This window comes from Gavia stellata, chromosome 22 (genome assembly GCF_030936135.1).
Source record: "Gavia stellata isolate bGavSte3 chromosome 22, bGavSte3.hap2, whole genome shotgun sequence".
Taxonomy (NCBI): domain Eukaryota; kingdom Metazoa; phylum Chordata; class Aves; order Gaviiformes; family Gaviidae; genus Gavia; species Gavia stellata.
The window spans coordinates 4,167,094-4,183,411 of NC_082615.1; the positions used below are offsets into that span (position 1 = coordinate 4,167,094).

Here is a 16,318-nt window from a genome sequence, read left to right on the forward strand (position 1 = left end):
TAATATCTTTTAAGAAGTCCCAAAGCTTTTTGTTTCAAGGACAGGTGAGGTTGTTAGCAGTATCTGCTCCCAGGTGGTCTTGTTGCAGGGTACTTGCATCAAGACCTGGTATGGGCATACCAAGATGAAATCTCTGGATGTGGTTTGAGTATACTCTCGGAGAGCTTGAGTAGCATTAGAGAGCTTTTCTGGAAAGTGCTTCATTCCTGAGATGCGTAGGTACCTGGCCACACTTTGCCAAGCCACTGTGCCATTGTGGAGGCTTTCAAGAATGGTGCAGCACTTGGAATACTCTTCCAGTTTTTCTTGTTCCTAAGAATTCCAGATACTGGAAGGAGAAAAGAAGGGTGCTAAAATGACATGTACTACTGTTTCCACTCAAAACCTGTTGACCTTCTCATCTGTCTTAGAGCCATACTGAATGGTTTTGGACAGCATTTTGTCTGCTGGACATGGTGTTACTTTATTCTTCCTCTCACCGTTTAATTTGAGTATATGTGTGCCCCTGCAATACGACTGTGCATGTGAACGGCATGTGGCTTCCAATTTTTATATCTCTCTCTGCAGAATTGCTTAGAATTGCTCCTCACTGTCTCCTACGTCTTCCCAACAGCCAAATGAGGGCAAAGGAAACAAACAAAAGGAAGTAACGTTCTTTTCACTGGCTGAATAAGGGGAGAACCTGTACCAGTGTCAGAATGAACACCTTTCTTTTTGTTGTAAAATTACTAGCCTCTTTCTCAAACATGTAGGGTACCTAGGCATGTGAGAGAACATTGAGTGGAACCATTTGCATTTCTTCAATGAGAAATTCTCACTGTTTTGCATCTCTAAAGCGAATTTTTGGCATATTCTGTAGCTTGCATTTAGATCAAGAGCTGTGATGCCTAAGGCCATTTTAACCTATTGCATTATCTGAATGTGTTAACGAACTGACTGAATGCTACGTATCTTTGATGGTTAATGTGACTCTAAGATAGTTGATTGGGTTGGGTGAACTTGAACAATGTGTGGCACCACTAGTTCACAGACCTGTTCATCTGCCTCTGGGGAAGCTGTAAACAAATATTGCGCAATCAGCAAATGGATTGGAGAAATGAACAAATGAATGAGATAGCTGAGCTTGATCCTTTCTTTAAGGCCCAACTCTAGGCCAAAGTGTTGTATGTCCCTCCCCCACCCCCATGAAGCTCTCAAACTAAACTTAGAAATGAAGTCTTTTTCTTTTCTTTTGGTCTGAACAGATACATTTCTTGATTTTGAAAGTTATAGTCTAATAGATAAGTTTTTTGTATTGTTATGGTACCCTGTGCCATTCTACTTGCCTAGACCTGTTACACATTTCTATTACATCTTAGAAAGACTGTTTTTCCCCCTCCTCCCTCATTTTCCTTACCTATTGCTTATTGAGTGCTAGTTTCAACCATTTCACTTGCTCTTTTTTGTGACTTAAATGATTAGGTTCCATTGATTCTTGATTATGTCAATCCTTTTAGCTTCCACCTTATTAATTTAAATCAATATCTGAAATTGCAAGTAAAGATTTTTCTTAGTAGCAACAGAAAGAGTATACAATAAAATGAGTAGATCCTCTCTTACAGGTATAATTAAGATGAATAGTAGTAGTTGTACCTGAATAGATATTAATGTGGAAAAGAGCTTTTACGATCAGCATTCTGAGTATATGGCTGTCATGTTAATGAGACCTGATTCTTTTTCAAATTACCCAAAGAACAACAAAGTTTCAACTATTTTTACATTGGCAAGAGGCAGGACTTTCATATGAATTAATCCATGAGAGCAGTATTGTGAGAATGGCTTAACAAATATTGAGCTTTGTTTTGATCTGAGTGACATTCTTATATCATCTGTCAGTGAGTTCCGTATTTTAGATCTAGCTCTTGTCCTTGGAGGGAGGGAGGTAATTCTAGGCAGTCTGGACCAGTTTCCATATACTGTCTTACATATCAGAGCAATTCTTTAAGTCAGAGTGTGTACTGATTGTTTTGTATACAAAATGTTCTAAGTGATTTCTTGAGTATTTAAGATATTGTGTATTCAACTAGTGGAAAAAAACATCCAGAGAACTGTTTCCATCTCATCTCAGGTGTGCAACTGCACATGTAGAAACTCTTGTGACAGAATTCCAGTGCAGCAGCACTCACTAGAACACTGGCTTGTACAACAGAAGGTTTTCAGTGTAGCCTTTTACTGAGCAGCTGTGCCATAATATAACACATTAATGTGGGGGTTTTTGTTCCTGCTTGTTATCGTAAGTGTGGAATAAAGGCAGAAGATTGTTTTATCTGTCTTGTGCCACTCCAGGCTGCTTCATGATGAAAGGCAGCATGGGATAAAAAATAAAAATGGGAAGAGAAATAAAGAGGGAGGCTACCTTATACATTGGCAGTCAACAGTCGCAGTTTGGGAATATTGGCAGTCCTCAGTGTGTAGTGATTTTACATTCCACACACCAATGGAGTTTGGTCACCTCTGAAAGATCTTAAAGCCTTTTGTTTGCTCTATCTTCTTATTAGACTCAGGTTAGAGTAGTCCTGAAAATAACAGATTACCTTTCAGGCTACATGCTGTGCTTCCTCTGTGTACTTTCTCTTAGGACTCAAAATTGTTATTATGCAGTAATACATGGTAATACATTGCACTTAGACATGAACTTATTCTATTTAATGAACAAGGTAGTCTTGTTTGTATGGCTAGAGCTGGCAAAATGGAGATAATGCATGTCTCCTATACCTATGTCTTGTTCTTAAAATAGTCTTTTGTTACATAGTACTAATTGTAATTCAGAAGCTCTAAAACTTGTATGGATTTTCATATAATTGCAGCTGGTACTTTTTTTTTTTACTGGAAACCATGCAAAGGAACAGTTTATTAGATGTTTTGCTGTTCCAGTGGAGTTACAAGTCTTTAGTAAACTCATTAAGAAGTGACTTGAAGTCTAAATGTGTTCATGAACTGTTCAGCATATTTGGATCACAGTGTGATGTCACACAGTGAAAAAATTAGTGCTATATTAAGAATATATCTTTTTTGGGGGCGGGGGTGGTGTTAGCAGACAGAAGCTTGCTTCAGCTGAAAACCCTATAGCTGTGATTAGAGCAGTGCTGAACCCTAGCTAATATTTCCTGCCTATTATCAGGGCTTGTATCTGCTCTCACAGCAGCTTTACAGCTTCTGGTCAGCCTGGAACATGGGCAGACTGAGGTTGTATCTGCCTATAAAAGACTTACTCTCAGGAGCTTTAGATCAGGTCTTGTTTAATTGAGGTAGTGTAATGCAATGGACAAGGACTTCATTCAGGAGTGAGAAGATGCAAACTTGCCTCCAGAGTGGCTTTGCCATTCCTCATCTACTAAGTGGTCAACAAGGTTGTTCTGTAGCCTGAGCCGTTATTCCTGAGGGATTTTATTACCTTTTCTCTACTTAAATTAGACAGTGTTTTAGTCTGGACTGCAAAAATAAGTAAGTAGTATCTTGTATGTAATTTTGCAGGTGTGAAAAGATAATAAGCATGTGTGAAAATATAATAAGCATATGTGAAGCTTTGCTAAACTGTCATTAAACATAACTACATATGTTGAAATATTACCTTTCTGTTCAGTGTCATAGAAAAGTCCCTTCATTTAAATTCTGTCCTTCCTCTGTGCTACAAGTTAATGGTTGTTGGTGATCTTCTCTCATTCTGTGTCCTGTACTGAAGTCCAGGTTTTACCAATGCCCCTTTTATTGTTTTGTCTTCCTGTTGTTGCATGTAGCTTAGCAGATTTTTCTTTGATAAATGCTTCTATTCTGGACGTAAACTTGATTAAAATCTTCATCATGTAGAACTTAAGTAATCTTTGTTTCTCCCTAGTTAATTTGCATCAGCTCTCCTTCTGTCTCCCTTACTCAGCATGTTTGAGACAGATCAGTGTGTGTTGCCCAGGCATGTTCTAACAAGTAGTGCCTATAGAGTTTAGCTTTAATACAAGCATTAATTTGGATAACAGCTATTAAAGAGAAATGAATTGGATACTGGCATGTCTTGAAGGATAGATAAATAGATCAAATTTGTTTGCTTAACCCTGTTAATAGGAGTCTGCTCCACTAAATGGGCTAAATAGATCTGAGGAGGCTCTGGTCCATCTTTGATTGGGACAGAGGGGTAAATGAGATTATATTCCTGAGGTGAATACCTACAATTTTCGATTGGCTAAAACCAGTTTATTTTTGATGCAGGGGAAAAAAGTGTCTAGAGAAATGTTTTTATGAACTAATCTAACTATTCTGGTCATTAGAACTTTATACTCGGTTCCAGTATACCGCACACCATAAACAAACTACAAGTCTTTAATGTTTTTCTCCAGCCTATGGAAATTACAACTCTAAATTAAGGCTATCCAGTATTGATACTTACAAAAATGCATGTACTTATGACTTCAGGAAATTGTCATTAGAGGTTTTTAAAAGTTATTTATACTATTTCAATAATCTTTTGGTATGGAGGGTAGAAGACTAGAGCAGTTGTGTGAAGGTTTTGTTCTGAAGTGGTGACAGTGGAGTATGTTTAAGAGGAGAAAATGTGATTCCTTTTCTTTTTCTGCACTGAAGAATATGAAAATTCTTCCTTTGGCAATGACAGTATTATTCTTATGGTGGTTTTCATTAATTGGGCCTTTCCATGTATATCACCCAGATCTGCTGGAATTCAGCTGTGTCTTTGCTTTTTATTAGGCAGCTTCCTTAAAGATTCTTTTTAATTTGGTATTTCTGAAAAACCGCAGTACATTTTCAAAGTCACAGTGTCAGTTTAAGTCTGTTCTACATTTAATCAAATATCCCAAATGAAAAACATCCCAACTTCCACCACTTCGTAATTAAATTTGTGTTTAATATGGCCTCCACATGCCAATAACCCCATCAAACGATTGTGATTACTAGAGTTTGATATTCATGAAGGTCTGATTGTAATGTAGACTTTCTGCATATTTCATTTTTAAAACTATGTCTGAAGCATAAAGCGCTTGAAAATCAAGATCCCCTCCTCCTCGTGTTTAGATATTTTGCTGTGGAGCTACGGACACAAGCAAAATTGGTTTTAAAATAGAAATTGTGCAAACGTATTGCTCTTTTTGACTGTTCTTAAGCTTTATGCAAAGGACTGGTTGTGTAATCATCTTGTCAGGATCCAAAGAGTTTAATTAATTTGCAATTCAGATTGCATGTGTGCTAGCCTTAATATAGAGGTTGAGCCCTTAGGTCTTGTTTATCCCAGGATGGCAGATCTTGAATGAGGGCTTCTGAGGCCTGGTGCTTTTTCCTACCTAAGCTAGTTATCAAAATATTGGGGCTTACTCATTTACCTTCAAAAAGGACTTCTGAAACTCATTTAATTTGCTGTAGTATTTACAGATTTGCTGTAGTATCTCTTCAGTTACTTCGTTTTTCCAAAAATGTCATGTTCATCCTTCGTGATTTCATATGCATGACATCCTTTTTAAATGTACATGTGGTGTGATGCTCAGCTGTGTTCATTCTGATTACACCACCTTGATTTCTTGTTTTTCGTATAAATTCACTAAAGAAAATTCAGACTTCCTTGGGTTTTAATTACCTTTTTTTATATGCTGAAAAGAAACATGTAACATCCTATTGTGGACTTTGGACTTGAACCAGTGCCAAGTAGAACGTCTAACAGCTGTTCTTAAAAATGGATTTCTGCAAGATAAGAACATCTGTCAAAATGGATATTCATCTGACCTAAAGGATTCTCTGGGGATTCAGCACTATCAACATACTTTATAACTTTTAGAACATGCTTTAAATACACTAGGGTGTGTTTTGTATCTTTACACCTAATGCAAATTATCTCACAGGTGTCATGTGTTTTGAGGAACACTGTTTCCTCTATTGGAAATGAGGGGCAGAGAAAATACATTTTACCACCTTCTTCCCCGAGTATATAATTTTTGAAAGATTTTAACCACAAAAAAAAATTCCTTCCATGTGTTTTTCCTTTTTGATTACACTAAATGATGGTCACAAGATCCTTCTTAAAGCTACTAGTACCTTCAATCACTTCATTATTCTGCTGCATTAAAAAATAAAAGGCCATGGGCCTGTAGAAAAACACAATATAATTTAAATAAAATCTTTTAGTATTTTTAACAACATAAAATTTAAGTCTTGTTTTCAGTAAGGTCAAAATCCAAAATGCTGATTGTTGGTATAACTATCTCGAATGTTTAGCTGTTGCTGTGCCGTGTAAGTTTCTTATTGATTAAAGGAGATGTTTTAGTTATTGGGATGACCATGTACTTGTCTGAGAACTCAATGTAAAGTGTACTCAGTAGACAGCTGTATTTTGTAAATCTCTTCTTGTCTTTCAGGTAACAGTTTTTTGGACTAACGATCCTGTAATTTTGTCACATTATCAAAACTTGAGTTTTAAAGGAACTTTGTGAATTTTTGTAGCTAGTGTTACTTTTAAGGAAATACATGGTAGCATAAGGGGAATTTGGTTAAATGACAGCTAAAATCATGCCTAAATAAGAATTATTATTATTATTGACATAATTTTATTTCCTTAATGGTTAGCATTTTATGGACAGGTTCTTCTAAAGCACCATCACAATTTGAAGGAAGACCATTCAATAATATCCCATATATAAATATATATATCCTAATATATTTTTACAAAATACAGATTTAGCTATATAGAGCTTTAATTACTTGCTCTAAGTAAGAATAGTAAGAAGCAGAACTGGAAACAGAGCTGATAAATTTCTTCAAGATGGTCTTGCTTCCCTGCTCCAGTATTCTGCAACTGAAACAGATTTCAACATATAATTCCAAATATCCTTTAACTTTTCCTTAATTGGGTGAAGGAACAAATTAATAATATAAGCGTAATCACCCGTTCACCTTTAGTTAAAATGGGTGAGATTATTACCGTTGGCTGAAAATTTTATCCAATACTTACATATTTTAATGGTTAAATCTTAGTTTTACAATCACTTTAGTTAACGTAATAAAGTTCTAGCTATTCTGAGCAAATTACAAATAAAGACTTGTGGAAGGTTGTCTTAATCATGTTTCCTGTGAGAAATGGGTGATCTCACGAGATAATGCTGAGTCACAGCTGTGCAATTAAAAATTATGCTACAAGCACTATTTAATAAATCTACTCGAAAAGAAATCCTGGCCTGTCTCAATCAGTTGCTCTTTTTGTGGTAGATTTCTACTTGACACTTCCAATAAAACATACTGGGGACACTGCTGATCCATACTTCTAACAGCTAGTGTTAGAGGTTCTGCACCAATACCGAAAGCTTTGCTGATCTTTCAGACAAATATATGTATAAATATATGTATTTATAAGGGGGAGTGAAAATGAAGAAGAAAGGAAGAAAATGAAAAATTTTACAACCAAATAGTATTTAAAATATTACATGAATGAAAACCAAAGAAATCAATACAGAGGGAAGACAGAAAAAATTTCACTCTCCTGTCAAATTTTTCTTCTGAATTTCAGGATATATTTGCAGTGTCAATTGGGGGGGGTGGGGGTGGAAATTAATGCACCAAAAATAAGAGAAGTAGGATTTAGAGACAGCACAGGTGATGTCTACCTTTCCTTTATACATCAAGATGTAGGCATGATTAAAAAAAAACCCTGTTCTTAAACATTCAGGATAAGGTAAATGGTCTCTTAGAAGCTTTTTTGGTTTAGGAAATTCCCCTCTGTGGGCCCTCATAAACAGGCATACGGGGGGAGAAAGGTGTTGTGCACTAGAGGTAATCCTTCCTGTATTGCTTGTTATTTGAATAGTCTTTCTTCTCTTAGAACATTATCTAGGATCAGATGTCATGATACGTCTAATTAAAGCTTCACTAAGTAGTTAATTACATACTCTTCTTGGAGGTTTACGTCACTCAGTCACATTTCTAACATGAAACTCAACACTGCACACTTTTTCTGTAGAAAGTTTTGTACTTTATATAACCTTTGAAAGTTGCATTTCATTTAATACTGTAAGTTGAGGAAAGCAATTTATTTTGTACAGGAAAGCTGTGAATTTTTCCTTGCTAAAAAGACATATTTTTCCAATACCTGCTTCAATATCATTGTTGGTTGGTTAATTAGTAAAACTTCATAAAACAAAGTTCCTTAAAAGAAGACATCATATATGAAGAAATTGTATGTGTGTATATTGTAGGCACTAGGTGCCTACTACCTTGTAGAGAGCTTATGCTTTTGCCTGTCTTTGTTCATTTCCCCTTTTTATAAAACTAGGATGGAAAAATTTGGGATAAAGTTGGAGACCAATTAATTTTTCATCCTCATTTCCACTGTAGTACAGCAGGAGGGTTCTGACCCATAGGCTGTCTCCTGAATAAGAAAGATTCTTTGTGCTAGAGGAAGTTGCAGTGATTAAAAAAAAAAGCACCACATCTGCAGAAAGTGTGTTGGTTTTAATTACTGTCAACTCATTTAATCTTTGCTTCCTCTCGCCTGCTTCCTTTTCCATTTATACATGCAAGGTAAAACATGAAAACCTAAAATGAAAATTAGAAATGAAAATAAAGAAATGAAAATAAGAAACATCTCTACCTGAATATTGCATTTAAAACCAAACACTATTGAAAAGTTGGAACAAGTTATGGCATGTAAGCGGATGGCTGATGTTGCTGCTGGGTATGGAATGCTGATTTTTGTACCTATCAGGTATATGACTGAAATACACTTGTATTATTGAAATGATCTTGTATTATTCTCATATTATGTAAAGAAATCATATGTATGTATATAGTAGGCACTAGGTGTCTACTACCTTATAGAGAATTTATGCTTTTGCCTGCCTTTGTTCATTTCCCCTTTTTTTTGGCTGAAGATCTAGAAATACTCTTGTATTTCAGTGGAACAATTTTGTAACTCACAGGACAGTGACTAGATGTGCTCATAGTACAATTTTGTAATATATGTAATAATCCTGCCTACTTCCTCTGAACATGATCATAACTCTGAACTTTGTATTGATCAACAAGTAGTTGAATGCGCTCGTTAGATTTGTATTTCATACATCATGGCTAATCTAGTGTACTGTGACCAAATTAGAGCATCTGTTTCATGGAGAACCCCATTATTCTAGTTTTGTATTATTACTTGTACTGTTTTAATTGTATCATAGTTATGTTGTATTAGTTTTATAGTGCTCCATCTCCTGAAAATGTTTTAAATGTAGTGGCATAAAGTACATATCCATGACTTTGATTCTGATAATCTTATTTAGATACGATTCATTAATTCCAGTCCTAATCAGGTGAAGTGGTAGAGCTATTAGAGAAGAGAGGTTCAGGTGCCTAAGCATAGACATACAATGCTATTTGGACACCTTAGGCTGTCTGAGACCATCTAGACAGGACTGGCAGATACAAGAGGCCTGGTCCTTCTGTGAAGTGGTAGCTGGAGGCCAGGCAGGACCGTAGGGCCATAAGCTAGATGCTTATATTTGGCCACTTCTTCCCACAAAGCTCATTTTAAACCATTTATATTTTTAAAAGCTACTTTTATGACTTTTCAGCGTATGTATTTGTTGATAGTTCAGATAAAAATAGACCACTATTTTATGCTCTTAGTATTCTTATCCATCTTACCCATTCTTATTGTCTCTTGCTGCCATAAATTATAAATTATTTTGTATTTCTTTCCTGAGAGGCCAATGCTGATTGCAATTAAGTAAATAGCTAAATAAGCTGTAAGTTACATTTAATACATAAATAAAGTAATTGTCTGTCTAGAAAGTGAACTAGCTCATCTCATATTGTAGCAGAAAGGATTGTCATGATTTTCTCTCCTGATTAGAATTTTGCTCTTCCATGAACTGCCATAGTCCATTGCTATAAGTCAGAAAAAATTTTTGTTTACGGTTCATGTTACTGCTTCCTATACAAGTAATATTAATAGTGTATTACAGCAAGTTTCCAGTTGGAATATGAAGTGTATTGTATTTGTTGTATATATTACATAGTTTAATCTCGGTGTATATACCAGTATACAGTTAGCATTTGTAATATAAAATATGTAATATAATATATAAAATATAACATATAATTATATATACAATATAATCAAATTTGTAATATAAAAATAAACTAGCCTAATTAGATCAAAAAGTTTGAAACTTGGATGAACTCCATTTTTGCATAGAAATAGATACTCAAAATATTTAAAAGAATGTTTCTAATATGGAGAGTTTCTTGTCTTCTGGAAGTCTGAATGGGTGTAAAATAGGCCAGAAAGATTTTTATCAAAGTATTTTAAAACTTAGGAATGAAGAAACAGTGAAAAATCTTTCCCTTCAATGTAAAAGCTATAAGAAAGTATTCAGTGAAGTGAATATAAAAGCTCTGTGAGAGATGGAGGAAATGGGAAACAGTGCACGCTTGCTTCTGATGCCACACCTTACACAGGGGAACTAGAGGAAGCCGTTTGTACTCTAAATAATCCTGATTTTGATTGGATGAAAGAAGCTGGTTAAATGAGCTGTGCTTTACAGAAGCTGTATGAAAGGCTCAGGCTGAGTTACTCTATGTTGGTGATGTTTATCTTGCAACCATATAAGTCAAGAATCCCAGTCATGAGTCAGGGTCCCGTTGGGAGAAGAATGGTGCGGCTAAAGAGCAGGAAAGTGTGGGGGTTTTTTGGCTGAAGATCTAGAAATAAATTTGATTGCGTAGCAACAATTTTAAGATTTGTCTGTAAAAGATATCTCCTAAGATGATACTAAAAGCAGTCTTGAGTGGTATTGGTTCTGAAAATGAAAAGAAAGCAGGAAGTCTGTGCTGTGCAAAACATTTCGCTGTTATGTTAGGGTAGAGGGAAGCGTGAACATTTCACTTCTTACAAAATGCTAACTTTGTTATGCATTTGTAGTTATTTTCCTGCTGTGTTGCAAGATCAAAATGCAGCTGTTCTCAATAACATGCATTTATATTGTTCAGCGTATTTTGCTGTGATGTAATTAAAGAATGTGGTTAAATGATGTTTTACAATACCATCTTCTGCAGGAGGGAGATCCTTGCTTTTATGTGCCCTGCTGATGGGTATGGTACATCCATGGAAATCTTATGAAAGGCCACTAAGAACACCAACTATAGGATTTTTGTTCCTTTCCTTTTAAAGAAAGGAATTGTCAGGTGGTTGTTGTGGGTTTGGCTTTTTTGCATGAGGAGAAGGAGTGAAGACAGCAATTCAGTTTGCTTGTGAAAGAACAGATTTTAGGAATAATTAGAAAACCTTCTGGAAATAAATACTTCTGTTGTGCGTGTAGATAGCACATTTAGGTAATTTTAAGAAAAAGCAAACTTAAAGCCACTACTATGGATGACACTTTAGTAAAGTTTTAACTGTATTAATCCCTCTTTTCCTCTCTCTTTTCTTTTAATTCTATACATGAAACAAGTATAGGATTGCTAAGTATGTATTATGATATTTTATTGTCTAGATAATGATCCTATTCAGTGTGTAAGAAAGAAGAAATTAGAGTGAAATCTTAACCTCATTTGTATATTAACTTCATTGGAGCCATTTTATTCATCAATAATGCCTGCCTTCTAGAGCTCAAACTAGAGAAGAGTAAGAAAAGCCAAAGGTATGGGGGAGAAGGTATTGTATACTAAATATCATTTAGAGAAATGAGGACATTAATAGGTATGTGGAGCCTCAGAAAATTCTGTTTTTCTAAGTTACATTTTGAATTGTCTTCATTTTTTCCAGTAAGCAGCTTTTCTTTCTCACATTAATCCTCAGCATTGGTTTTACTATTCTTCCTTTTAGTGTTCATTGATGTTAGAGTAGATCATCTTGCTTCTAGCTTTGTTAATGATTGCAGAGTGGAGGTTTTTGGACTCTTATTTTGAAAATTCAAGGACCAAGAGTCATCACCTGTGTCCTGTTTAGTCATGGAAGTGTAATCCATTGCTCTGGAGATAGCTTGTTATTCAAACCCTTTGCCATTGATTCTAGTAAAACCACATTTAGACTCAATGCCATGAATCTTCAGGTGTTTAGGGTGCTGCTAAAGGGACTTTGAGTTGCAACAATAGAAGGGTTGCCCTAATGATTATTCTGAGTTTTCATTGGACTAGGTAAAAAATGTAATTTGATTCTTGAAACGTTGAGTTACTCTAACATCTGACTCTTGAAAGTCAGAAGCCAATCCTATTACTTTCTGCTGTATTCCTTTATATTTTTCTAGATTAATCTCTTATACTGGTTTTACTGTTGTTCTCAACATTAGGTTGAGCTTTGCTGTAGAAAACAAAATTGCTGTGTACAAAATTTTTTTTTTTTTAAACCTAGTTTTTTATTTGATTAGTGTGTTTGTAGATAAGGCTCTGGATTGTTGTCCTCTCACTCTCTCTTGCTGTCAGGCATGTCAGGCATGTCAGCTGATGAAGGAGTTTGGAAGGTTACACTTCTAAGGATTCTGCCCCAAATTATGGTGAAATTAATGTAACCCATTGTTTTTTTCTGTTCTGGATTTACATCACTGCAATAACAGTGATTCCTAAGTAACTCATTTATTTGATGAGTATTTTTTCCCAATTATGGTGTTTTCAATTCCAAAGGCTCAAAGTATTTTAAGGCCTACATACAGTAAGTACAGAATCGTTGTTACAAGCCAAAATTCAGAGAAGTAAATGGGAGAATGCAATGGAATTATCTATTTGGCTATATGGAAAAAGGAGGAAATTTTGGCTAAGAATCTAAGTCAAACTAGAAATTAGAAAAAGTGATGTATGATACAGAAAAGAGCCGTCAGGATCCAATTTAATAACAGTTATTCTGTCTGCCTTCACCTTTCCTTGAGTGTATGTATAGATAATTGATCAAACCCATTCAGTTTTCTCTGGAAGCATAAAGAGTTGAGATTTCAACCAGTTGTTCTTTGGACTTTAGGGAATTAGTCCTTTAGCTGAGCACCTGATTCAACATTTTTTTTAGATTGCTTAAACTATCAACAGCATTTATGAAAATGGTCAGACTGGTCAGAAATTAATATAAAAATATGAAACTCTGTCCTCTGCTTCTCATTTAAAATTCAAATTGCATAGGAAGAGATGACTGCACTTACTCCTTGGTTCTAATTGAAAACCAGGTTTTCAGAAAAACAAATTTGAGATTCTCCTTTTTATCTCTTACCTTGTGAAAACTGTTTGTGACTGTATTTGTTCAGTTTAGGCTGTGACTATTTGAATAAAGAAAATAAGTTTCCACATTGTATTGTTATAGAATACCTTTCAAGAAAAAAGTGCTTTCTAATTTTTTCATTCTGACTTTCATGCATAGTTTTGTAAAGTGTCTTTGTAAGTTATAAAATTCTAGGATATGCAAGAGAAGATAGTCTGTCTTGGTTAATGAATACTAGCAAGAGTTCTGTAAATAATTCTATTCTTAAATAAAAATCCTCTTCACAGAACAGAATATATGTACATCTGACGCAACTTCGGTGAAGTTTTTATATCTGTGGAATGCCCCCTTTAAAAACATACCTGTGAACTCTTCTAATTGATATTCAATTTAAAAGAATTTTGGGTTAACCCTCTGAAAATGTGTTAGTATTACTTAGCTGTAATTCAGGAGACAGTTAGGATAAGGGTTGAAGTTGTCCATAGTAATTAGTAGTTGTCACTGAGGAAAAATGTTATAGTTCAGAGACATTCTGTTTGATTATTACGGGATAAGCAAATCGTGATTTCTTTTTTTTTTCATGTTTGTTGTTTTCATTGTATTTAATCATACTGTAAATTGTGGTGTTTCATTGCCAGCAGTCCCCCAGCAAGATCTCTTGGTGGTGTTTTTGTTCCCACATCAAAAGTATTCATAACTGCACATGCAGAATTCTAGCCTGACTACTTACATCTGTGTGGGGTTTAAAGCTCTGTAAGTAGAGATACCTGAAAGATTTAAACTTGCTGTGCTCAGTGTATATGCTTACATTCCTTATGAATGGTTAGGGTGGAAAATAAAGCAAGTAAGTTTTCCATGCTGTTCATGAACAGAACTTGATTATCTGAAATTATTGTTCAGAAATGCCAATATCTACGCTTCAGTGTTAATTCTCAGTGAAAGAACACATCTTCAGCAGGAAGTACCCATCAAAATCTGGAAGAGAAATAGACAGTTATAGTATGACAGGAGTGCAGTAGTTGGTATAAAACAGTATCAGCTTACTTTGCGTATATAATTAAGTCCTGTAGTACCCTGATGGTTTAGGGTGGACTGCAGACCAGCGGGAGTAGCAAAGAGCAGAGTTCTGTATAGCCACACTCCTAGGGTTCTCCTTGGCTTCTTCCTTGCCTAACCAGAGGTTTGTAGAGTAAACAATTTAGTGTTTGTCTGAAATTGCATTAATATGTGTCTATGCAGTTGCAGATAATATGAAATCCCTCTAATATTCTGGTTTTGATGTGTATTGGAAGCTATTTATTATGCCAATAGGTGTTCAGAATATTAAAATTAGTATTTAACCTGTACAGCTACAGAACAGTATTAGAGAAGAAAATGTTGTTCCAATAGGTATACAGTACTTAAGTGAACAAATCAAAATGGGGTGTCTACATTGTTCTACCATGAATGAGACAAATCAGAATACAGATTTTTTTTTTCCCCTTATTTTATATGAATTATAAGTAACGTGCAGTATTTTAGGTGACGGCACTGTTGGTACAATTGTCTGGTGTTATCCAAGTTCTAATTTTCATTTGCCAAACTTCAGCTATTTTGGTTGAAATTTTGCATTCTAGATGTCTGCCTTTGGATGACTTTCCTTTGAAAATTTCAACCAAAATGGTTCAAATATTCCCAAGACTGAAGCTATTGCAAAGATACTTCTCAGTGTTAGTTTTCTAGAGACCTTTGAACGTCAGTAACTGTTTAACATTTGAGCAGAGCAACTGTGACATATTATATTAGACTATATTATATTATATTAGACTATATTATGTTGTGAACATAGAAGAGGGCTGATAAGGACTGTATAGATAATCTTAATTCTTGGGATTCCCATGTTCTGAATGCTTATTTTATGATCTTGTTGCCATGTGGGTGTACAGCACTTTACACTATGTGATTTATGTCATTTTGCTTTAGATTATTGGTTGCCAAGTCAGGAGAGAGCCACTGGAGTCTACTGAACGGTATACACGTTGGATCAATAATCTGTCTGAAGAACAACTTCTTACACAGGTATTCTGGTTTCACCTGTGACTGAAATTACAGCAGAAAAATAGAGCAAGAGATTTACTTAGATGGATTTTTTTCAGTCGTTAGCAGTACTTGATAACTTACTAAGGTGATCAGATTCTTATATTTAAAGGTGCATGTGATCATTATGTAATGAGAATGACGTTTTCAACTTCAGGTTTGGAGTGACCCTTACATTTCTCACTGCTGTCTGTGGCTAAACACATATGCTTTCATGTTCTAATAATTAGTTTAGGGTTTTCTTTGTAAAAGGTGTATTTAAATACAAAAGGGAAAAAAAAAATCTTTCTTGAGAATGATTTCCTTCCCCCTGCAACGTTAGGTACTGACCGCTTCTGTTTAAGTTTTGCTAGAGATCATTTTGAACTAGCAGTTCTTCAGGCATTAAACATTGGGCTTATTATACATGCTTGTAAGTAAGATGCGTCTTGTGCAACCGAAGATGACAGTTTTGGCATCAAGAAAGGTTGTTTCGTTAGGCAGGCAGCCAGTGCTGAGCTAAAAGAGACTTTGGCAAAAACAAGTTAAACTGTGGAAGAAATCAGTCCAGCTTGTGGAGGAATGTGTGTACTGAGTATTATAAGAAATCTAATGGATGGTTAGCAGAAAACATCCCAGCAGGCATTAAGATGCAAGTATTTGGGGTTGGGTTTTGTGATGCTATGGTAGGAAGACATTTGCTTTTGATTTTCCTGCATTTAAGTCGCTGAAAAGATTAACATACCCTTGTTTGTTAGACTTCATTGTAAACCGTGTTGTGTTCCCCATTACCCTAACCCCCAAAGACATACTTACAGGCTCTGGTATAGTCATTGTAACACAAGAAGTAATCTATAGACCTTGTTTTAAAATCAGCAGTGGTATTACGGTTCCCTATAATTCACCAAGTGGAAGTAGTTACAGAAAAAGTTACCCATGGAATATTTGGATTTGCCTTTGAGTATGGCATTAGAAAGAAAAATACGGATTTAAAACAGTGAATTTATCTGACAGCAACATCTGGATCACTGTGTTGCTGAAGAGAAGAGAAAGAAAAACTTGAGGATG

The 16,318-nt window shown here is 35.2% G+C and overlaps 1 protein-coding gene across 1 annotated transcript in view; it reads left to right on the forward strand.

Annotated features, from left to right (window-relative positions):
• Positions 1-16,318, forward strand: part of B3GNTL1 (UDP-GlcNAc:betaGal beta-1,3-N-acetylglucosaminyltransferase like 1) — a 132,409-nt gene that overhangs the window by 25,024 nt on the left and 91,067 nt on the right. The window contains exon 6 of the mRNA XM_059828050.1: positions 15,158-15,253. Within this exon, the coding sequence (XP_059684033.1) occupies positions 15,158-15,253 (96 nt within the window). The remainder of the gene's footprint in view (positions 1-15,157; positions 15,254-16,318) is intronic.